The sequence below is a fragment of the Cherax quadricarinatus genome, unplaced genomic scaffold, assembly GCF_038502225.1.
Source record: "Cherax quadricarinatus isolate ZL_2023a unplaced genomic scaffold, ASM3850222v1 Contig3844, whole genome shotgun sequence".
In the NCBI taxonomy this organism is placed as follows: Eukaryota; Metazoa; Arthropoda; class Malacostraca; order Decapoda; family Parastacidae; genus Cherax; species Cherax quadricarinatus.
Window position 1 is genome coordinate 1,822 of NW_027198870.1, and position 24,737 is coordinate 26,558.

Genomic DNA, 24,737 nt, shown 5'->3' on the forward strand with positions numbered 1-24,737 from the left:
CACGAAACTCGAAACCATTTTCCCCATAAGAAATAATGGAAATAAAATGAATCCGTTCCAGACACCCAAAAATATTAAAATAAATTTTTTTTTTTTTCAAATTAAATAAAGATTTATCAATGAGAAATCAAGTACATACATGTAAAAAATAATAACATTACACTTACCTTTACTGAAGACTTCTGGGTGGATAGAAGACGGGAGGAGGGGATAAGAGGAAGATGTACACTATTGTTTGGAAGGAGAATCTCCTTCCATTAGGACTTTAGGTAGCAAGTCCTTATCTGGGGTTACTTCCCTTCTTTTAATGCCACTGGAAATAACTTTAGTCACCCGAGGCCAAATTTTGCCAAAAAAATTGCCGAAGGTTGAATTTCACAAAACTCGATGCTGCCGAAACTCGAGGGTCCACTGTATTTCCCATGAGAAATAATATAAATTCCAATTAATCCGTCTCAGACAACCCAAAAGTATTAACAAAACATACATTTTATAGAGAATAACTATAGTTTTACATACAGAAAACAAAGAGAAATAAAGGATTAATGAAATGGATAAATGAACATTTAAATCACTTACCTTTACTGAAGAGTCTTGTTGGCATATGGAAGACGGTGAGGAGGGAAGAGGGAGGAGAGTGTGTTTGAAGACGGGACAAAATACTTGAATATGACGCTAATATCAACTCTATGGCTTATATATCTATGACAATTCATCTAATATGACATAATAAACAATATTAATAACATAGAAACATGATATATACTCAAGAATGAATAAAATGTCATTACATATGTGATTAGTGGTGGCTGCAGCAGCTGCCATTCTCTCCTGCTGTGAATACATATCTTCCCATTATTATAAGAGAAGACAGTGTGCTTGTGAGGCTAACTGCACTACATTAGTTTCATGAGGAAAACACTGAAACAATGTACGTAATACATATATAAATAAAATATTGTATAAAAACATAACAGAAAATATAAAGAAATAGTGGTTATTGTATGTATACTATAGTACACACTTACCTTGGAGGAGAAGCTGGCAGAGGTTTAGGGTGGTGGAAGATAGCGCAGGGCGGCATGTGTTGTCAGTGGCCCTATAAACCTCCAACAATATTGGAGGAGTTAGTTTCGTGTCGTCCTTTTTTTTATCGCTTAATCACTTAACTTGCTACACTTTATCGCTGGCTGGCACTATAGCCTTTATAGACTACTACTGCTTTAGTATTGTACATATCATAGAATCACTGAAGAATTCTATCGTGTTTCTCGCCTTTTTTATGAAAGGACTGGCACTCTGAACTTTCTTTGGCCCCATGGTGGCTTATTTAGCAGTCACAAGCATAAAAACAATGGATTATTACGAAATGTTTTGGATGAATGTGTGGAGTAATGTTTGCTTAACGAGTAACAAAGGCAGACCGAGTCACAAACATATGAGAGCACGTGTCTGATATGGAAGATTTCCGAGTGGATGTATGAAACCCGGGGTAAAAATTCCCCGAAAAAAGTGGTCGAAATCCAAATTGTACAATATCCGGACCAGACGAAATCCAGGGGTCCACTGTATTTTTAATTGTAAAGTACATCGCTGTATAATAGTTGTGCCCTTCACAACTACATTCGTTGACATGTCAACATAAAAAAAATTACAAATGGTTTACCTAATAATTCAACTAAATGTAAGCATTTACCTAACCAACTTTTTAACTTATCTCTAGATTTAACTGCATTTTAATTCTCAGGGGAGATGTTCCATTAAGGGAGGCTACTTTATGCTGGTGAGGGGCTCTTGATCCAGGTAATTTGAATTTACTCAAACCTGATTCACTTTTATTCTCTAAATATGTTGGTGAGGGGCTCTTGATTTTGGGAATTGGATCTGTGCTCCAGTTCCCTGAATTAAGCCAGAATGCCTTCCACATCCCCCCCCCCCCAGGTGCTGTATAATCCTCCAGATTTAGCGCTTCCCCCTTGATTATAATAATAATAATAATCTCTAAATGCTGTATGACTGCATGAATTTAGCACTCCTCTACGAACGCACAATAATACTTTATTAACCCTTAAACTGTCCAAGCGTAGATCTACGTTTTTTCAACATTTGAAAGTATGTAAAAAAGTAGATCTTTCCTTTTTTTTACATTTGAAAACGTGTAAAAAAACTTCGATCTAAGTTTTTTTTTTTATATATTTGAAAATGTGTAAAAAAAAAACATAGATCTACTTTTGGAGCACAACGCATGTGAACATAGATCTGCTTGGGCAGTTTAAGGGTTAATATCCATGTTTTAAATTAACAGCATCATGCTTCATTACTATCTCCCTTCAAGAGGTCACAATTCTAGTGAAGAGCTTTATATCTGAGCTGCTGCTAAACTGGATCAAGTACAGGAGCACCAATAGCCTGACCGATCAGTCAGCCTGGAAGCCGGTTTTTTTTTGGGGGGGGGGGAGCACTAAACCCATAGGGGCCACAGTGGGGAATAGTAGGCAATCTGTTTCAATCCAAGGAGAGAGAGGATAGGTCGAATTCCTTGGATCAAGTACCCTTCACTATTGTCCAGGTAACTCCCTTAATTAAGGGGTCTGAGACTGGGTTTCTGGGGTGACCCATGTGGGTTTAAATAATTGTGAATATAACAAGTAGTTTCAAACCATACAAATGATATTTTAGTGCTGTATATGTCTCATGAATGTTGTGTGTTAGGAGCTGCCATTTTGCAATGCATGGCCCTGGTGAGATGACGCGCACGCTCTTGGTCAATGAGTTCCAAATCCCGAAGTTTGAGAGCAAGCTGAGTAGTTATGAGATCGCGGTACTTGTCTCCTGCTCCCAGTGCTTCCATAGCTTCAAGCCACTCCACACGCTCTTCCATCTCACTCACCACTGCAACACAAATTGAGATTAACCAATGAATAAGAAATAGGATTTGTTTAAAGTATACATAGTAGCATATTGTATACAAATGAATTTAATCGTGTGGGTTTGTTACATTTTTTAATATAATTCTATATTCATACTTCTCAAGGAAGGTCCCTTAATGCCAGTGAGGGTTCTTGGTCCAAGGAGTTAAACATGACCTCCTCCCTGGACTGAACTTGATTGCCTCCTATATCACCAGGCTGTGACATACACAGGTTTAGTACTCCCCATAAATGTAATAAGTAGGTAACTATACAGTATTGCCAGTGTCATTAGTAAATACTGATACCATAATACTGAAATGTGCATAGTAAGTACACTGAATCTCTTAAAGGAACTGGGGAAGTTGCAATGATACTAGTAAAGGGTTTTTGATCCAAGAAATTGGAGCTACCCTCCCCTTCCTCTGATCAAAAAAATTAACTCATTTCCCAGGCACTGGATGCTTTAATTGCTTAATTATGAAAAAAATAAATACTCGAATGTTTCTGTATGAAGTCCTCTTCACTGGGGAGGGGGGGGGGGGGGGTGTTGGCCACATTTTAGTGAAGAAGAGGTCTGAGGAATTAGACCCTTTGGTCTTCTTCCTCCAACTGAACCCAAGTCCTCCCAGTCCCGTTCTCCCCATCCCTCCCTTTTTCCTGTCCTGTTTGTAGCCTCTGGGGTCCTCCCTTCTGGCATTACAGTTCCTAGGTAGGGGGAAGTATGCTGGGGTTCTTCCCACTCTGTAAAGTCCCTTAGGGTGGTGTAGTTTGCTGTGGAATCTGGATCATCCAGAGGTGCCCTGCTTCCTTCCGGATTTCCGGGGGCGGAGTTGGGTGTCCTGCAGATGACAGGTGTACCTCGGGAGGCTGCCTGTTGGGTCTGGGAAGTGGCAGCCAAAGGAGGATAGCTTTGTGGCAGGTACCTCTTCAAGGGGGGCTCCTTGGCGCAGTGAAGAGGCTCTTGGTCTGAGAAATTAGACCTGTTGGTCTCCTTCCTCAGACCAAACCTAATTACCCCCCAATGCCCCCTTCCCTATCCCATCCTTCACACCCTCCCTTTTCCCTTTCCTCCTCCTCCCCGTCCCTCCCTTATTCCCTTCCTCTTTTTGGCCTGTAGGATTCTTCCCACAGGCATGCTGGTTCCTAGGTAGGGGAAAGGGTACCGGGGTCCAACTCATTCCGTTGAGGTTCTTGGCAGTGGCGTAGTTTGCCGTGGAATCTTGATCGTCTGGGGATGTCTCAATCCCTCTCCGGTATCCTGAAGGGTGGCTTTGGGTGTCTTGGGCGATGGGTGTATCTCTGGAAGCCGCCTTTCGGATTCCGGGGGTGGTGGCCGAAGGAGGTATGCTTTGTGGCAGATATCCAGCCGCCCTCTTTCGTCCACTGAGGTAGCTCAGCAGATGTGAGGTTGCTATCCCGGATTGCTGGTTTACTGGCATGAAGGGTAGAGTATGGCATGGGTTCCATGCTGCATCTGCACTACTTGCTGTGCTGAGGTCCTCTTGGGCATGGAGGGAGATTTCCGGCCCTTTCATTCCTCTTAGGAACTATTCCTCCCCGCTCCCCGCTTTTTTATTCTTTTTTTTTCTTAAAAACAAAAAGAAAAGAAGTAACCTAACCATGGAGAACCCAATCCATGAATCTACTACCCCCAGGCCCCTTCTTGATACCGCACCCCATTCTGACCCTGCCTCGTTTTTTGACCACTCTTTTGATACTCCTGATGCCCCTGTATCTCTTGCTGGTGCTGTTTCCTCACCCGCTTCAGGTACCAGGGTTTCAACTGACTCCTTCGATTTGTCTGACCTCTGCTCTCCTTTGACTATGCTTCCAGCCTCTCCCTCTACGGCGCAGCAATTTTCGAATTGCCAGCCCGTTTCACATTGGACCAACACCGGTCCCACTCCTAAACGCCAAAGACAATTGCCTGACGATAATACTTCACCACCACCTCGTTCTTCTCAGAAAAGATCAACACGTCAAGCACTCTCTTTCCATGCTCAGTTTCAGAATGCACAATGGACTAACTTCTTTACAACCGACTTCCTCTATTGCCTATCTTTCCGACCATAGTATTGGCAAGGCGCTCCTCCACCATGTTGCTGTATAGTCCTTGTGGCTTAGCGCTTCTTTTTTATTATAATAATAATAATCCTCCGCCATGTTGGTAGAGATATTTCCTTTCATGCTCTGAAGAGCGGTACACACGTCATCACTGTCCAGAATGCTACCCAAGCTCATGATCTTTCTCTTCTTTCACATATCGATACTATTCCTGTCACTATCGAAAAACATCATTCCCTCAATTCTTGTAGTGGTACTGTCATACTGCCCCATACCATATTCCAACAGAATTTTCAGACATGTGGCAATGACATTCTTGAACAGTTGGAACTCCAAGATCTCCCAATCCTCAAGGTAGACATATATGTCCTTCCTGCCTGTGGGCGGAGACAATACCCTTGCAATGTGGCTCGATTAACTTTTGACAGCCATGAACTCCTGTCCTCTGCTTATGTAGCAGGACATCAGTTACAAGCTCAAAAGGTGATCCCTACACCTCAACAGTGTAGAAATTGCTGGCGATTTGGTCACCCAGTGAAATATTGAAGATCTGTAGCTGAATGCCCAGTCTGTGGTGCTGATGACCATTCTAATGTGTCTTGCAGTCGACCTCCCTCTTGCCTTAATTGTCATGAGGCTCACCCTTCGTACTCTCGCTGTTGCCAGGTCTACTTAAATGAGCATGAAATCCATTGCCTCAAAGAGGCAGAAGGTCTCCCTTATGCTATGGCAGTTTCTCATCTCTGCCACTGTATAGTCCTTGTGGCTTAGCGCTTCTTTTTGATTATAATAATAATAATAATCTCATCTCTGCCTCCAAGGGAGACTACCCCGTGTTTCTTATTCTCTTGTTTCAAAACATCCCCCCACCTCTGAGGTCCCATCTGCAGCCTCCTCTGTGGTTACCCCTCCCATAGTCACTACTGTATCTAATTCTTTTGCTGTTCTGGGCTCAGACATCCCTACTTCACCTCGGTCTGTTCTGACATCGAGTTCTCCCTCACATGCCCCGGTATCGACAAGACCTCCTACAACACCTTCTACTAATCGCCCCTCTACTTCTCAAAAGTCCAAAAAATCCCTTTTGCTCAAATCTTCTTTGCCCCCTCCTTCCCTTCCACCTCCACATTTTACCTTTCCAGTCTCTCTACCTGATTCTTCCCCTCTCACTGGCTCTGTTACAAGTGTGGAGGTTCACCCTCCTCGTTCTGTGCCTTCCTCCCCTGTCCTCTCCCAAGTTTCTCCCTCTTCTGCTGCCTCCCAGGTTTCTGCCTCTTCTGTTCCCTCCCACACTTCTCCAGTTCCCAACACACTTTTGTCCCCCCCCCCTACTTTAGTACAGTCCATTACTGTCCCAATCTTTACTCACCCTAATCCTTCTATCTCCAATATTGTCTCCCATACAACGTCTTTGAATTCAGAAACACATGAAGCTATTTCAGAATATACTGCAGAGACTAAACCTTCAATGGACACTGATTCACCTTCTGTTCCTTCTATTCCCTCTCCTCCATCTCTACAACTCCATTCTTTGCAACGCTCCATTCCTTCGCTGCTTGAAAATTTTCGGATGCCACCACATGTAGACTTTTCTAACCCTTCTAGTCCGTAGGTGCCCTTACCTGCGGATTCCTGGTATTTTCCTCGTTGCCAAAAATGATCTATTTACAGTGGAATATCTGTGGCCTCAGGGGTAATTGGGGCGAGTTTCAGATGTTGCTTTACCAGTTTTCCCCTGTTGGTGTTTGCTTACAAGAACCAAAATTACACTCGGCTGTTTTTCAACCCGTCTCAGGCTATAATTTATTGTATTCTTCGGATCCTTTTTCAGATGGTACCTTTAATGAAAGTGCCCTTCTTCTATGCAATGATATTCTGTACCGTTAACTATTTGTTCATACCTCGATGCATTACACTGCAGCCCGTATCCACTTGAATAAGTGGTTTACAATATGTTCTTTGTATCTCTCTCCTCGGGCACTAGCTATCCCAGATTTTGCCTTTCTTGTTTCATCCTTACTGCCACCACTTCTGTTACTTGGCGATTTTAATGCCCACCATTTCCTGGGGGGGGGTGTCTCATTGTAACTCACGTGGCATTCAGTTGGAGGCTTTTCTCGCTTCTCACCCCCCTCCATGTTTTAAATATGGGTATTCCCACCCATTCTGATCCTCATACTCATACTCTCTCTTGCATCAATCTCTCGGTCTGCTCTTCCTCCACTGCACTAGACTTTGCCTGGTCTGTTCTACCAGACTTACATGACAGTGATCACTTTCCAATCATTCTTACTTCTCCTTCATATTCACCACCTCTTCGTAGCCCTCGCTGGCAATTTGATGGAGCAAACTGGGACCTTTGCTCGCAGCTAACTGCTTTTAGTGAGATTCCTTCTTCATCCTCCATTGAGCTTTTACACCTCTTCTCGACATCAGTTTTAACTGCAGCTTCTCATTCTATCCCCCAAACCTCAGGCAGGCATTCTCAGAAATGTGTGCCATGGTGGTCTCCTGCTTGTGCTCAGGCAGTATGTTTGAAACGTGCTGTGTGGGGCAGGTACCGGTACAATAGAACCACAGTTCCTCGCCATGTCATCCATGACGCTAAACACACTTGCTGGCGAGATTATGTTTCCACCATCACCTCGGCTTCCTCTATGAGTGCAGTCTGGAAAAAATACGGAAACTGAGTGGTAAATACTCTCCTGACCCGGCTCTTGTTCTGCAGGTTGCCGGTGTTGATATAGTAAACCCTCTTGACGTTGCCATTGAAATTGTCAATCATCTGGTCCGTATTTCTCAAGGGCTCCATCTATGCCCTTCGTTGCTTTCCTCAAAGTCTGCCAGAGAGTTAGCACCCTTGAACTTTTCTTCTCTCATTGAAGAACTGTATAATGTGCCTTTTACACCTCAGGAACTGGAGGCGACACTCTCAGCTTGCCGATCATCGGCAGCTGGGCCTGACGACATTCATATTCGGATGTTACAACATTTACATCAAGCAGCCCTTGTAGCCCTCTTACACCTCTTCAATCTTATTTGGTCACAAGGAGTTCTTCCCCAGCTATGGAAATCTGCCATTGCTCTCCCTTTCCCCAAACTGGGTACTACGGGACATGATGCCTCCCACTATTGTCCCATTGCTCTTACCAGTGCAGTTTGCAAAGTGATGGAACATCTGGTAAATTGACATTTAATGTGGTATTTAGAGACACACAACAGTCTCTCCACTAGTCAATATGGCTTTCGTAAGGGCCATTCTACCATAGACCCCTTACTACGCATGGATACGTATGTTCCTAATGCCTTTGTGAATAACCACTTAGTTATTGCCATATTTTTTGACCTTGAGAAGGCATATAATACAACTTGGAGGTATAATATTTTGGTCCAAGCCCACTCCTTAGGCCTCCACGGCAATCTACCATCCTTCCTTAAAAACTTTTTAACTGACAGACATTTCCGTGTTTGGGTTCATAATGTGCTCTCCCCGGACTTTGTCCAAACTGTCCAGGGATGTGTTCTGAGCACAGCACTTTTTCTCCTTGCTATAAATGATTTGGCCTCTAGTTTTCCATCCAATATTTGGTCATCACTCTATGTTGATGACTTCGCTATAGTTTGTGCAGACGCTGACTGTCACCTCATAACAGTTTCTCTCCAGCATGCGGTCGACCATGTTTCCAACTGGGCCACAATGCATGGGTTTAAATTTTCCAGTACCAAAACTCACCAAATTACTTTCACTAGACTCTCTGTCATCTCCGATCATCCTTTGTACCTCTATGGTTCACGTATCCCTGAAAGTGATACAGTCAAGTTTCTAGGCCTTTGACCGTAGGTTATCCTGGAAACCTCACATTACCTCTCTGAAGGCAACTTGTCACAACCTGCTGAACGTTCTAAAAACCCTTGCTCATCTTTCATGGGGAGCTGATCCTCGAACTCTCCTTCGCCTACATTCAGCCCTCATTTTATCAAAACTCGATTATGGTAATCAGATATATTCAGTGGCCTCTCCTACTCTCTCTCGAGCCTTAACCCCATCCATCACCAGGGATTACGTTTGTGCCTTGGTGCTTTTCGCTCTTCCCCTGTTGAGAGCCTCTATGCAGAAGTGAATATTCCATCCTTGTCCGATCGCCGTGATGCCCATTGCCTTCGCTACTATGTTCGCTCTCATGATCTCCGCAATCCTTCCATATATAGAATAGTCACCGATGTTAGTAGACATTTGTTCGTTGCCCCTATTTGCTCCATCCCTTTTCTCTTCGCCTACATTTGCTCTTGTCTTCCCTTCAGTTACCACCTTTCTATGTTCATGTAGCATCTCCCTTTTCCCTGCCCCCTGGGAAGTCCCAGCTGTTTGAGTCTGTTCTTTCTCACTCCCTTGTGCGAGAGCCCAACTGCCTACCATAGCTTCTTGCTCTCTTTTTCTTGAGCACATCCACTCTCATTCTCATGCCATTGCAGTGCACACAGATGGCTCTAAGTCTTCTGATGGTGTCAGATTCGGAGCAGTGTTTCCGGACGGTGTCATGCAAGGACATTTACTATCCTCGGCTAGCGTTTTTACAGCTGAATTGTATGTCATTCTTGCAGCACTTATCCGTATTGCATCTATGCCTGTGTCATCATTTATGGTTGTCTCAGACTCCCTTAGTGCTGTACAGGCTATACAAAAATTTGACGCATCTCACCCCTTAGTCCTCCATATCCAACTTTGGCTATGCCGTATCTCTACCAAACATAAAGATATTGTTTTATATTGGGTCCCTGGCCATGTTGATGTACAGGGCAATGAACAGGCAGACGCTGCTGCGCGGTCAGCAGTACATGACTTACCAGTTTCATATAGAGGTGTTCCATTTACAGACTATTTTGCTGTAATAGCTACCCACCTTCACACCTGTTGGCAAGAACGTTGGTCTAATCTACTCAGTAACAAACTTCATTCTATTAAACCGAATATAGGTTACTGGCCGTCTTCTTGTCATCAGTGTTGAGGATGGGAGACTACTCTCTCCAGTCTTCGCACTGGCCACACTCGTCTTACTCATGGGTATCTCATAGAGAGGCACCCTGTTCCTCTCTGAGATGTGTCAGGTTCCAGTATCAGTTAGCCACATTCTGTTAGACTGCCCTCTCTATCAAGGAGCACACAGAATTTACCTCCAACGTTGTCTTCGCTCTACTACTCTCTCTTTACCTTCCCTTCTTGCTGATGGACCCTCCTTTAATCCTGACTCTCACTGACTTCTTGACAACAACTGACTTATTCCACAAACTCTGATGATGATACCTTTTGCACTCCCCTCAGCCCTTTCTACCTCAATCTCTTGCTACCTTCTACCCCTGCACTATCCACTGCCCCGCTGTTCTCCATAACCTACTAATTATCCCTCTCCCTTTTGCCACCTGATACCCCCGCTTCCTTCCTGCCCTGCAGCACTGTATAGCCCTTGTGGTTTAGTGCTTCTTTTTTATTATAATAATAAATTTGTGGCGGGTATCTGACTGCCCTCTTTTGTCTGCTGAGGTGGCTCGGTGGATGTGAGGTTGCTATCCCAGAGCGCTGGTTGACTACCATGAAGGGTAGGGTATTGCACAGGTTCCACGTTGCATCTACACTGCTAGTGGTGTAGAGTTCCTCTTCGATATGGGGGGGGGGGGAACTTAGGGCCCTTTCGTGCCTTCTAGCAACTGTCCCTCTGCTTTCCCTCTTTTCTCTTTCTCTTTCAAAATAATAAGAAAGGAGTACCACCAACATGGAGACTTCATTCCATGACACCCCTCCTCCTCCCAGGCCCTTTTGTTACCCCATTCTGTCCTACATGGCTTCATTACTGGACCATTCTTCGGACTTTCCCCTTATCTTTGTACCTTCTGCTGGTGACACTTTGTTGCCTGCTCCAGGTGCTGAGGCTCCACCCATCTCTTCTAGTGCCTCTGACCCTTGCACGTCTTTGATTATACATCCGGCTTCCCCAAAATATGGTGTGATGATTGTCAGGCCATCCATTTACCTCAGGTTGGGCCACCAGCAGTCCTATGCCTGAACGTTCCAGACCATTTGCTGATGACGTTCCTTCAATTTCTGCTCATTCCACCCAGAAACGACCTACACAACATCCGCTTCCTTTGCATACCAGGTTTACAAGTACACAGTGGACCAAATTCTTTTCCTTGCAACTAATGTCTCCTACTGATTATCTTTCAGACCATGGTATTGGTAAAGTTCTCTTATGATATGCTGTCCAAAATATATCCTTTCACGCTCTTCTGAGTGGTGCGTGCATCATATGCAGGCCAAGCTCGTGATCTTTTTCCCTTCTTCTACTGACAATGTTCCTATCACAGTTCACAAGCACACTACCCTTAATTCTTCCAGTGGTACAGTGGTCTTACTGTATACCATCATACAGTGTGATTCTGCCTTGCGGTAATGATATTTTAGAGCAATTAGCCCTCCAGGACCTTCCAATTCTCAAAGTGCATACGTATGTCCTGCCCATCTGTGGGTGGAGGTGCTTTTCCAGTAACATTGCCCATTTAACCCTTGCCTGCCGTGAGCTCCTGTCCTCTGTTTATATCGCAGGACATCGCCCAAGAGTCTGTGAGATGGTCCCTATGCCCCAAGTACGAAACGTTTCGCCTACTGTGTAGGCGAAACGTTTCGAAATAAAGATACCTAACTGTTCCATATGTGTCTTACCTAACAATCTGTCGGTATTTTATACCATTTTAATGTTCATTCTGTCAGACACTGCAACACAAGGGTATCTTGGTACAGACCATCAACTTCGACAACCTCTACTAGTGAGAACGGCTGGGTTTGAGAGGGACCTGCCCTCCCAAAGCAACCTACGTCTCACCTCCTGGCACTATATAAGGCTCCATCCTGTCACTTCAACTTCATATTGTTTCAGACAACGGAACAATGCTCTTCTCCAGACTGAGGGACTGACCACCTCAAAACTTTAAGGGTGATGGACTGATTACATCGTCTTCAAGTATCTTCTGCTTCTATCAACTTTTCTGTACTCGACTGAAGAAGCCTACTGTGTAGGCGAAACGTTTCGAAATAAAGATACCTAACTGTTGCATATGTGTCTTACCTAACAATCTGTCGGTATTTTATACCATTTTAATGTTCAGCCAGCAGCAACAGCCTGGTTGATCAGGCTCTGATCCACCAGGAGGCCTGGTCACAGACCGGGCCGCGGGGGCGTTGACCCCCGGAACTCTCTCCAGGTAAACTCCAGGTACACAGTGAACATTCATCTGTCATACTTGTGCTAGAAGTGTTAAGTGCTGCTTTCCCCAACAGTTAATTGTCATTTGTAAGCCTGTATTAAGACTTTAAAAGGCTCAGAGTGTGCTTCAGTGTAGCGACTCCTTACATTTGATAAATCAGTGTAATACATGCTCTGCTCAGTGTAACTGAACTATTAAATACGGTTACATAATTAAATTGCTTGTCCTAGTGTCATTGCTGTGTTTTCTAATACATTTTCTCGTTCAGACTGAAACTTTACTGCTAAATTCCCAGTAATATTTCAAATTGCAGTGTTCATCTGTGGTGTGAGTGTGTAACTTATGCTTTGTATTTTTACTGTGAACAAGCTTACTCCTGCATAATGTTCAGTTTCATGAATACTTTCTCTCTTGAGTAATTCGGTTACCTTTCAACTGTGTTAAGCAAGAGTCAGCCTGTTAACATCTATGTTCCTTGCCATCTACACATATGCTGCTATGTATGATAATTCTTTGTAACTGTATTTGTGTATACCTGAATAAACTTACTTACTTACTTACTATCTCATCTAGTGGGTCTAGCGCCTAGTTAAAATTGTAATAGTAACAATTTGCAATCATTATACTTCTAGTTATACATTGTGTAAATTGTTTTAGACTATTTGATCAACTGGATTGTAGTGTTTAACTTCTGATACACCAATTTAATGACTGCAGACTCGCACTGACACACAATAAACACATTAAAACGCTGGTAACTCTCCAGAAGCTGGGCCTAGTGTGTGACCTTGAGAAGTTGAGTGTGTTTATTACGGCCAGCGGTGTACCACTCAACTCCACGTCGCCTGGTGAGGATGGTATTACTTACAACATACTCAGATTGCTGTGTCGAGTACCAGGTAATCCATTACTTGAATTATATAACATGAGCTATGTAACTGGGGAGCTCCCTCAATCTTGGACCAACAGCCTCATCATTCCAATTCCTAAGCCCAATCAACAAAATGCATTTCGCCCAATATCTCTTACTAGCTGCTTGTGTAAAACATTTGAGAGAATGGTTCTTAATCGTCTCATGTACAGAATCAAACAATTTTTGTCTCCCCGGTTACATGGTTTCATGCATGGAAGGAGCGTGCATCATTGCATAGCCACCTTTCTCACCCTGCACACTGACAGCTCATACACTACCTTCCTTGACCTTAAATCTGCTTTCGATGTAGCCAACCGACATGTAATCATTAGTGAACTTGCCAGAATGGATGTTGGAGGATGGCTTCTCCGCTGGATTAAAGGCTACCTGTCCAACAGAAAATCGTCTGTGTTGTTCCAGGGACATAGAAGTGTAACTAAAGACTTTGAATTAGGAACCCCACAGGGAGGTGTGCTCAGTCCCACACTGTTCAATATTCTTATTAATGCATTACTTAATGCTATGCCTAGTCAGCCCCATCATTATGTGATTAGTTTTGCTGATGATATAATGATTCACACCACCGGATTCTCCAACACCCAAAACATTCTTAATCATGTACTAGCCTCGTGTCAGGACCTGGGGTTGATAATCTCTACTGATAAAGCAAAGATACTCAATAGGCGTCCTCCTCGACAGAGAGGCACAGTTCGTCAGATCCAATTGCATGATGGGTCTCTTCTAGAATATGTAAGTAGATACAGGTATCTAGGTTTTGAGGTTCCACTACTTGGACCTGTTGTAACAAGACTTTGTCGCCAATACAAAGAACGACTAAGAGCACTTAGAGTTGTGGCAGGGCTTCACCCCAGGTATGGTGCTAATGTTAAAATTGTGAAAATGATGTATCTTGCTTATATTAGATCATTGGTTGATTATGCTGCGCCACTACTTGCTCTTGTGTCTGACTGGAAGCTTGGAGGGCTGGAAAAACTGCAGAACGAAGCAATGAGGATCATTTTAGGATGCCCTCGTACTGCCAAAATTTTAAATATGCAAAAAGAACTTGATATTCAAAGCATCAGAGATCGTGTTACTGAAAGAAATATCCTAATTGGGGTTAATATGCTCAGGCAAGCTCATCCAAACCCCTGCACAGAAGCCCTCCAAACTTTCCTCAGCACTGGTGAACACTCCTCCAGATGGATCGAAAAAACTGGAACCGACCTCCGCATGAATCAGATACATGATCTATGTCAAGTAAGGCAACAGCGGCACTTCTCCGCTCCATGGAATATTACCCCATTCCAAACTACCATTCCTCCATTTCCCCCCAAACTACTTCTTAATCACAACCAAAACTTCGCCTTGAAGCCAAACATGAGGCCTTAAGCTGTATTGATAACTTAGTCACACAGCACACACTCTCGCAAATTATATACGCTGATGGTTCTGTTCACCAATCCACTGGTGCAGCTGGTAGTGCTGCTGTTGTCGTACAGAGTGATGGCTCTCTTAAAGAAATTGGAGCACGCATCAATAATTGGGCCTCTACCCATCACGTACCTCTGCAATCTGTAAATACCTTTGTAACTTGTCATGATTGTGACTAGACCTACCTGGAGTTCATTACCTTTGTAAATTGTGAGTTCATTACCTTTGTAAATTGTGAATTCATTACCTCTGTAACTTGCTCAGCTATCAAAACTTTGGAGTCCAGTCCCTGGACCATTTATGTACCTCTGTAATCTTTTGACTACCGCCCACAGGATGGGTATGGGGTGCATAATAAACATATTAAACTTAACTTAAACTAACCACTCTCACCTATATTTACATCAACACAAGTGTATTCTAAGTGATAAAGTGTACACTTGGTGTACTTGGTAACACTTGTCATACATAGTAACGCGTGTGTGAGATTGTTTAGGTACTGGTTCATCTATCTACAGCTGCACACTTATGCTTGCATACATGTATAACATAGTAATGTGTGAGTTACCCAGGATGGACCAAGGAAGTCGACCAGAGTGATTTATCTCATTGTCATTGTAACATTACCTAGTTTTTTTTTTTTTTTTTTTTTTTTAGTAATACTGTTTACAATCTATGGTTGGGGTAAGAGGTTGTCTTCAGCGTTCATTGTGATGTCTGCGATATTATTATTTCAGTGAGGTACATTAGGTGGCAGTAGCCTGAACTAACTCAAGTGGAAGTTATCATTGAATTTGAACCTCTTGTTTAATGTGATGTATGTCAGAATTCTAATTTTATGCTCAATATTACCTACTTTGTCTCTCTCTCTCTCTCTCTCTCTTTTCATCTTTGTAATTTGTGATAAGGTGTAAGACCTCGCCTGTATTATCCATTATATCATTATATGTACCATATTATTAACACACATACAAGAGGTCTCTGAGTGTGTTTTTGGTGGGGTGTGTGTCGTATTGAGTGGTGGTGGTCTGGGTTGAGTATGGTTGGAGGTGTTCATTGAACTTGAGCACTTGTGTCTTGTGATCTATTTTGGACTTCTGACTTTGTAGTGAATATTTGCTCTTGCATAAGCTATAAGGGAAAGATAAGCGAGGAATTCTTGTGTTGTGAGTCTTACACTTGATATCATCACTGGCAAAAATGGCAACTGTTATAGAGGAACCTATTTCTGCAGGTGATGGAAATGATGATAGCTTCCAGACCTTTAAAAGTAAACAAAAGAGAAAAAGTGAGAAAGGGCTAGAGCGTCGACGTAGTCAGACTCACTTGACTCGTACACAATGTGACACTAAACGTCCTTGGTGCACAGAGGCTGCAAGAAGTCTTTCTTCAAAGGAAGAATGTGTTAAGCTGAACTTCCCTGACAACACCCCGCTGCCTGCTAAGTGTGCATGGCTAATGGAAGCTGTAAACAAGCATCCTAACTCAAGGATCCAATTTAGGAAAAACACACACAACTTTGTGTTTGTGGAACAGAATGCAGAACTGATCAATGATCTACTTAGTACACCTTATGGGGATATTAAGCTGCTCCGACCTCCATCAGACACTCACCACTTTAAAAAATGGGTCAGTATCATAATCTTTGGATACCCTCACTGCATGGACCCATCCCATTTGACTCTCAGTGAGCATATCATCAAGCCTAAAAGACTTAAAGGAAAATCCCAAATTATTGCCAGTTGGGTGGGTCCTGTGCCCCTCCCCCGGAATATCTGGGTGCATGGTTTACGTTTCCTAAACATCGAAGTGTACCTACCCCCTAAACGTAGGTGTTACAAATGCCAGCACTATGGCCATGTTGCAGTAGACTGTGGAATACTACATTCTTGGTGTGGTAAGTGTGCTGGGAAACATTCCACTAGAGAATGCACAGTAGGCCCTGACAGCCAAAAATTTAAGTGTATTAACTGTAAAGAAGTCGGGGTTACAGTTTCCCACAAGGACTGCAGTCAGAACCCAAACAACCTTCGATGTAAACCTGATAACAGCCCTTTAATGGTAACTGAGGATGAGGCCATCCAGTCTACCACAACCAGATCTGAGACTGAACCTCTGCAAAGTGTGCAAGAACCCCACCTCACTGCAAATGATTCTGGTGATACCAGAATACCATCACACACACCAGCTGTGGAGGAGCTAGCCATCCCTGCTAGCACATATGGAACTACTGGTCTGCCACTACAGATACCTATGGCTACACCTGAATATGGGGATGAGTTTGTCATTTCTCCCAATACACACAACTACAACAGTCAGACGGACACCACACAGGTAACCCCCCTGGAAATTGGAGATGAGTCAGATGCACAGGACCTACCTGCAATGAATGATGAAACAGAGAACACTAATGTAACCATGGTACCTGTTAAGGTGATAGGTGTTAAAGAAAGCACTAACCCAGAAGTGCCATCCTCCGGAGAGGCATTGGATTCGCCTGACCTTCCTCATATTATAACAAATTTTCAGATAAAAATTGAGCATCTTGAACAGATCCTGACAAGTTTAATAAATATATGTAATCAGGATGATGCTCTTGAACATGGTGATGATGTCAAAAGTGCAGCAATCTCCGTTCAGCTTCCAGCAATTTGTGAGAAAGAAGCCCATAACTCTTGCCTTCAAAACTTGCCTCATAACTGGCTGCCAAAATGCCGAAAAATGCTTAAAAATAAAGGTCCTGAAGATAAAGACGTACAAACTATGCTATTTGCTCTTAAGTATCTGCACACTGTAGTCAAAGCATAATAGTTTTACCATCTTATGAGCAAGAGATTGTAATAACTCACTACAATGGATACATTACAAATCTTTTCATGGAACATTGCTTCCATCAGGAAGCGGTTGCCTGACTTACATCATATTAGTGCAACCAAGAATATTGATGTCATCTGTTTGCAGGAATGTAGATTGAAAGATGGAGCACCTCCACCAAACTTGCCTGGATATGCAGCTTATAACCTAAGGTCAACCAACTGTTGTGTGATGTATGTCAGAAAGAACTTGCCACATTCACTCCTTTCCTTGCAGAGTCGAGTTAACATGCAGTATCATGGTGTCAAAGTATATGCAGGCGATTTTTCCATAAACATTTTTAATCTCTATGCCCCAGCGAACCAGCTTCGACCTGATGCTTTACCAGATCGCATCAATAGTGAACCTACCATCATTCTTGGAGATTTTAATGCCAGACATAAGAATATTGGTGGGTCTATAACAAACACCAATGGAACTAAACTAGTGAGATTGCTAAATGAGCATGATAATGTTCGAATTGTGGGCACTACTGAGCCTACTCACATATATGGTGGCATACTAGATCTGTGTCTTGGATTTAATACATCATATACGATGCATGACTCTGTCATAGTTGATGATCTTCTATCTGATCACTTCCCAAGACTAACAACTGTCAATCTTGATCACATCTCCAGCAATCAAGGAGCTAAATACAGAAGGAGGAAACTTATTCTCAAACCAGAACACAGAGACAACTTTATTAACCACTTGGATCAATGGTATAAGAATTACGAGCCCATTGGCACACAAAAATTTAATGATGATTTAATTACCACTATTGAGAGTGTTCTCACAGATCAAGTGGGCAGGAATAGGAAACAAAGACCCTCCACTATAAATAACAATAAAAACCAATGTAAATACTATAATGATCCACAGCTACGCAATCTAACACATGCAGCTAGGAGGATTGGTAAAGCATACCGTGAATGTAGAACCCCAGACCTGCTCAGAACGTTCCAAGCTGCACTAACAAATGCAAGGAATAGAAAGGAAGAACTTAGGCAACAGGAATGGGAACAGTTTGTTAGTGGATTAAATAGGTCCACCCCTTTGAGTTTGGCTTGGAAAGGTATAAATAAAATAACCAGGAAAAAGACTGGCAATGTTGCTCATCCCTTTCCTCTTGAAAAAGCAAATGACCTCATAAATGACTGGTCCAAAACATCCAGGCATGAAAGCCTTCCATCTCATATTAGAAAAAATTTAGAGAGTACTTCTGAAGAAATGTTGAAACTGATTAATTTTATGAGCCAAAATATTGATGAGAGTGATTGCCTCTTTACCGAGTATGAATTAGATAATGCATTAACCAAAGGTCGATCAACTGCTCCTGGAGAGGATGGTATAACCTATGATATTCTCAGAACTCTAAGGCACGTGCCTGATAACCCTTTGTTGGCACTGTATAATCTCAGTTACATTGAGGGCGTTCTTCCTACTTCCTGGACCAATAGTCTCATTGTGCCTATCCCTAAGCCCCAACAGCCTGATACATTTAGGCCGATCTCCTTAACTAGTTGTCTTTGTAAAACTTTTGAAAGAATGATGCTTAACAGACTGTACTACAGAATCAGACACCAACTTTCCCCCTACCTCTATGGGTTCATGAAAGGTAAAAGTGTGCAGAACTGTATTTCCACCTTTCTCACTGCACACACCTCTACTAGTTTTACCACTTTTCTTGATCTAAAATCTGCATTTGATATTGCGAACAGAACCGTTATACTACATGAACTAGCCAAAATGAATATTGGTGGTAGCTTACTCTGCTGGATAATAGGATACCTGTCAAATAGAGTATCCTCTGTCCTTTACCAAGGCTTCAGAAGTGATTCTAAAGAAATGTCTTTAGGTACACCGCAGGGAGGAGTTCTTAGTCCCATGCTATTTAATATTCTGATTAATGCTCTCCTAAATGCTCTACCTGCCTCACCTAAACATATAGCTATAAGCTATGCTGATGATATCATGATCCATACAACAGGGCATAAGAAGATGAATACCATTCTTAATGAAGTTCAAGCAATTTGTAATCGACTAGGCCTCATAATATCTTCCTCTAAAACAAAGATATTAACAAGCAAACGACATCCCCCACCCATCTATTTGCAGGGTGAAATCATTAGCTACGTTAAAACTTACAGATATCTTGGTGTAGATGTACCCTTTAACAAATCCACTATACCACAACTAAACAAGAAATGCAAAGCTAGGCTAAATGCTCTCAAAGCTGTTGCTGGCTACAATCCCAACTATGGTGCTAATGTGAGAATCGTGAGAATGATGTACATAGCCTATGTTAGGTCCTTAATTGATTATGCTGCTCCCATGTTGATATTAGCTAGAGAAAGTTCTCTCCGACCCTTGGAGTTAATGCAAAATGAAGCTCTCAGGATTATTCTTGGCTGTCCCAGATCTACAAAAGTTCTTAACATGAGGAAGGAGCTTGGTATTTCTAGTATCAGTGATAGGATTGTTGAAATTAACACTGTACTCGGTATTAGAATGTTGAGAAACGAACCAGACACTGTCACAGTGAATCTTACCAAGTGTCTAGAGGTAAATACACACAGATCTAAATGGATTGTGAAAACGTGCAATTGCATTAAGTTTTATAACCTACATGAACTGTATCACTGTAGGCAACAAGAGCATTTCACCCCTCCATGGAAGATGTGTTCATTTAATATCACATACCTACAAGTCCCTCCCAAGAAGCTCATTGCTAGTAATCCCTTCCTTAAATCTCTTGTTAGAGCAACTGCTCAAGAAGAAATTTCTCACCTAGCCGGTAGTAATAAGTTATCACAAGTTATATACACTGATGGATCTAAACAGGAGTCTTCTGGCAGGGCTGCATCTGCTCTTGTTGCCACCTCCCTAGTTAAGAACGATAATAAATTTGTTGAGTTAGGCATAAGAATTAACAACTGGGCGTCTACACTGCAAACCGAATTGTTTGCAATCCTAATGGCGCTAAAGCTAACCTATGACACTGAGCTTGACTCTATCATCATTACTGATTCTATGTCATCATTGAAGGCTCTTGACTCATATAATGACTCCAACAACATGCTCATTGGGGAAGCCAGGTATAGATACTCAAAAATTAGGGACAAAGGAATTAATGTACAATTGCTATGGATCCCATCACACATTGGATTACTCCTTCATGATAAAGTTGATATGTTAGCCAAGAAGAGTACCCAGAAGGAGAATGTAGAATATAACTTTGGTATATTAGGAGAGAAGTAAATAATGAAAATGATTGTTATAGGAATGCAGTTAGAAGCCTGAGTAGATCTATAACCCACTATGATAACATGAACGTAGATAAGTATGTTTATGGAGCAACTTGCAATGTGAACAGACTGACTGATGTTGTAGTGGCCAGGCTTAGGCTTGGTTACAAGTACTTCTGGCAGTTTGAGAGACACACAGATGATGATCAAACTAAATGTAAATTATGTGATCAGGCATATGGTCACTCTCTTGAACACTATGTGCTTAATTGTCCACTTATTGAGGAATACAGAGACAGACAGTATAATAACCTATGTGACATGTCAAGATATCTTATTAATGAAAATAAGATACCAGATATACTAAGCAAATTTCCTAAATTTGCTTGTAACAGATAAGTGAACTATAGATATGTAGATATAAATCCATATGTATTCCTGTTAACCCTTTGGGGCCTAGTTCCTAGGCCTTTTGTGTATCCATATGCTCTCGCACTACCGTCCACAGGATGGATATGGGGTGCACAATAAACTAGCCACTTCGGTGGCAAAATCTAAAAAAATCTAATCTAATACAACCAGTGGACCAGGGAGTTATTAAGTCATTCAAGTGTAACTACACAAAAAAAGTTTGGAAAAAACTAGCTGCATCAATGTACTCTGACTCCAACCTGGCAGTACCAAGCTTCTGGAATAAATTTAACATCACAGATACCATCAGCTATGCTACAAGTGCATGGAATGAAGTGCCCCATCAACATTAAATGCAGGCCGGGGAAAGTTATGGCCTTCTGTAGTTAATTCTTTCACTGGTTTTTCCTTGCTTGAGAGTCAGGTTCAGGAAATTGTTCAGCTGGCAAGGAGATTACCAGGTGATGGTTTTGAAGATATGAATAAAGATGATGTGAATGAGCTCTTAGAAGATGATGAAGAGAGGAGTCCAGAGGAAATGTTGGCAGAGCTCGATGCACAGACAGAAGGGAGCCAGATAACAGAAGAAGAGGAAGAAGAACCTGAAGAAAAACAGTTAACATTGCAGCAGTTATGTGAGCAGTTCCATATTATTGGTAAAGTTGCAGACTTTTTTCACTGAAGAGGATCCTAACAAATCTAGAAGCAGTGCTTTGAAACAGGGTCTAGACCAGCTGATGATGCCTTACCGTCAGCTGCATAATGTACTGCAGGGTAAAAGAGCCCAGAGATCCATTACAGAATTTATGCACACTCCAATACGGCCATCGACTTCAGTACCAAATCTCTTCCATCCACTTGTGCCAACAACCATCCACCTCAGCCCAGTAGGGCCACACCATCCATATCCACTCTCTTCACAATTATCCATAAATACCATTACCCACAATTTAAGGTAAGAAATACTATTATTTCTATTGCATTTGTAGTCTTAAGCAGTAATATATCACGACAATGCACTACAATTACATATTTACTTTTATTTTGTAAGATCTTGAGGTCTAAAAAAAAAGTTATTTGGCTTTTTGGGGGCTCCCAGGAATGTAACTCTATTTTTCCCATAAGTTCTTCAGTTTGTCTAGCACGGTTTTGACTAACACGGCATTTTCAGGAACATTACTGTGTTAAAACAATGGTCTACTATATGTCTCCTTTGGCATTTGTGATCATTTTGGATTCCCTCAGTGTTTTACAAGCCATAAAACAATTTGATTTCCCTCATTCGGTGGTCCTTCATATTCAACTTTGGTTGCATTATGTATGTAGCCAGCAAAAACAAAAACGTCGTTTTCTGTTGTGTCCCTGGACGTGTTGATATGCCGGGCAATGAACAGGCAGATGCTGCTGCACGGTCAGCGGTACATGATCTTCCAGTTTCCTACAGAGGTATTCCATTGAGGGACTATTTTCCCGTCATCTCTACCTGTCTTCACAACCATTAGCAACAATGGTAGTCAGATATGCACCATAACAAATTACATTCTATTAACTGCATTTGGGTTTGTGGCTGTCTTCTTACCACCATTGCTGTACTCAGGAGACTGCGCTCTTCCCATCTCTGCATCGGCCATACTCATCTTACCCATGGGTATCTCATGGAGCGCCATCCTGTTATTCCTGTGAGATTTGTTGGGTCCCTATTTCGGTTCATTACTTTCATGTGGATTGTCCGGTTTATGAGTGCGTTCACAGAATTTACCTCAACCATCGCTGCTGCTCTACCACTCTTACTTTATCTTCCCTCCTTGCTGACGACCCTGACTTTGACTTACACTCACTTTTCAACTTTTTGTCAGCGACTGCTTTACTACATGAACTTTGACACGCAGCCTTTAGTGTCCCTTCCAGCCCTTTTCTTCCCTCACCTCTGATTCCCTTTCCAACTAGCTGTTTATAGACCCAGCACTACTTTCTACCCTGCAGCACTGCATGACCCTTGGCTGTTTAGTGCTTTATTTGGTTATAACAATACTGTATGAAGTAAAGTAAATATTAAGTTTGTATATTTTAGTTGCTCTAAAAGGAACATTGGTTCTCACAGCTCCTAAAACCATTAAAATTTGAAGCCTGTCAGTGCCCACTCAAGGAGGTACCATGCCACCTCTCAAGGGGCTCTTGATTCAAAGATTTAGGCTTTATCTTCCTTTTCTTGGATCGAACCTGATTGCCTTCCATTCCCCAGGGGGTTTTAGCACTCCCATGACCATAATAATCAGGGCTGGATTTAGACATGGTGAGGCACTAATCCAGGGGTAGGCTAACTTTTCAGTGCAGGGGCCACATTCAAAAATTCAAAATTTTAAATGGCTGCATAGTACAGTATTAAGTAAAATAATATTTAAAATAGCCAAAATAAAAGGTTTTTAAAGAAAAAAAGCAATTAATTTTTTAAAGTAGTACAGGAGGGCCCCGCTTTACGGCGTTCCGCTTTACGGCGTTCCGCTAATACGGACATTTCAAATTATGACCAAAACTCACTATACGGCTCCCCCCACCTGACTTTCTAATACGGTCACCGTGCCCCACCCTGTTTGTTTACATTCTCCATGAGCTCAGTAAGCACTAAGTCTCTCCATTTTGTCTGGAAACTCCAAAATTTCAAATGTTTTTAAAAGTTATTTCATATTTTATATATACTCTGATAATTATACTTATGTATACCTGTACCTAAATAAACTTACATACATCGAGTCATTTAAATGTCGTATATTACGTTAATATACACATTTTCATTAATCCATCCATGATATTTTTTTCAAAATTATATAATAAACACGATGCATAACATATAAATAAGATAAATACACCCCACAGTAGAATAAATAAACAAATGTGAGATGTGAGCAGACGACTTGCACAAGTGGTGATAATAACAATACTGAGTCTCATTAAATGTCGTATATTACGGTAATATACACATTTTCATTAATCCATCCATGATATTTTTTTCAAAATTATATAATAAACACGATGCATAACATATAAATAAGATAAATACACCCCACAGTAGAATAAATAAACAAATGTGAGATGTCGTAGCAGACGACTTGCACAAGTGGTGATAATAACAATACTGAGTCTCATTAAATGTCGTATATTACGGTAATATACACATTTTCATTAATCCATCCATGATATTTTTTTTCAAAATTATATAATAAACACGATGCATAACATATAAATAAGATAAATACACCCCACAGTAGAATAAATAAACAAATGTGAGATGTCGTAGCAGACGACTTGCACAAGTGGTGATAATAACAATACTGAGTCTCATTAAATGTCGTATATTACGGTAATATACACATTTTCATTAATCCATCCATGATATTTTTTTCAAAATTATATAATAAACACGATACATAACATAAAAAGATGATAAATACACCCCACAATAGAATAAATAAACATAAATATAAGATGTGGGAGCCACATAACTTGTACAAGTGACGGCAAGAATAACATTTTCTCTAATCTAACATAAGAGTAAATGTGTTACTGGGGGTAACTGTAGAAAATTATTCCTTTCGTATGTATGTAAGTAAGTTTATTCAGGTATACACAAATACAGTTACATAG

The 24,737-nt window shown here is 41.7% G+C and overlaps 1 protein-coding gene across 1 annotated transcript in view; it reads right to left on the reverse strand.

Annotated features, from left to right (window-relative positions):
- Window positions 1–819: 819 nt before the first annotated feature.
- LOC138852087 (UPF0193 protein EVG1 homolog) overlaps window positions 820–24,737 on the reverse strand; it is a 34,524-nt gene continuing 10,606 nt past the window's right edge. Inside the window, exon 2 of the mRNA XM_070081729.1 lies at window positions 820–2,892. Coding sequence (XP_069937830.1) covers window positions 2,693–2,892 — 200 coding nt within the window. The 3' untranslated portion in view covers window positions 820–2,692. The remainder of the gene's footprint in view (window positions 2,893–24,737) is intronic.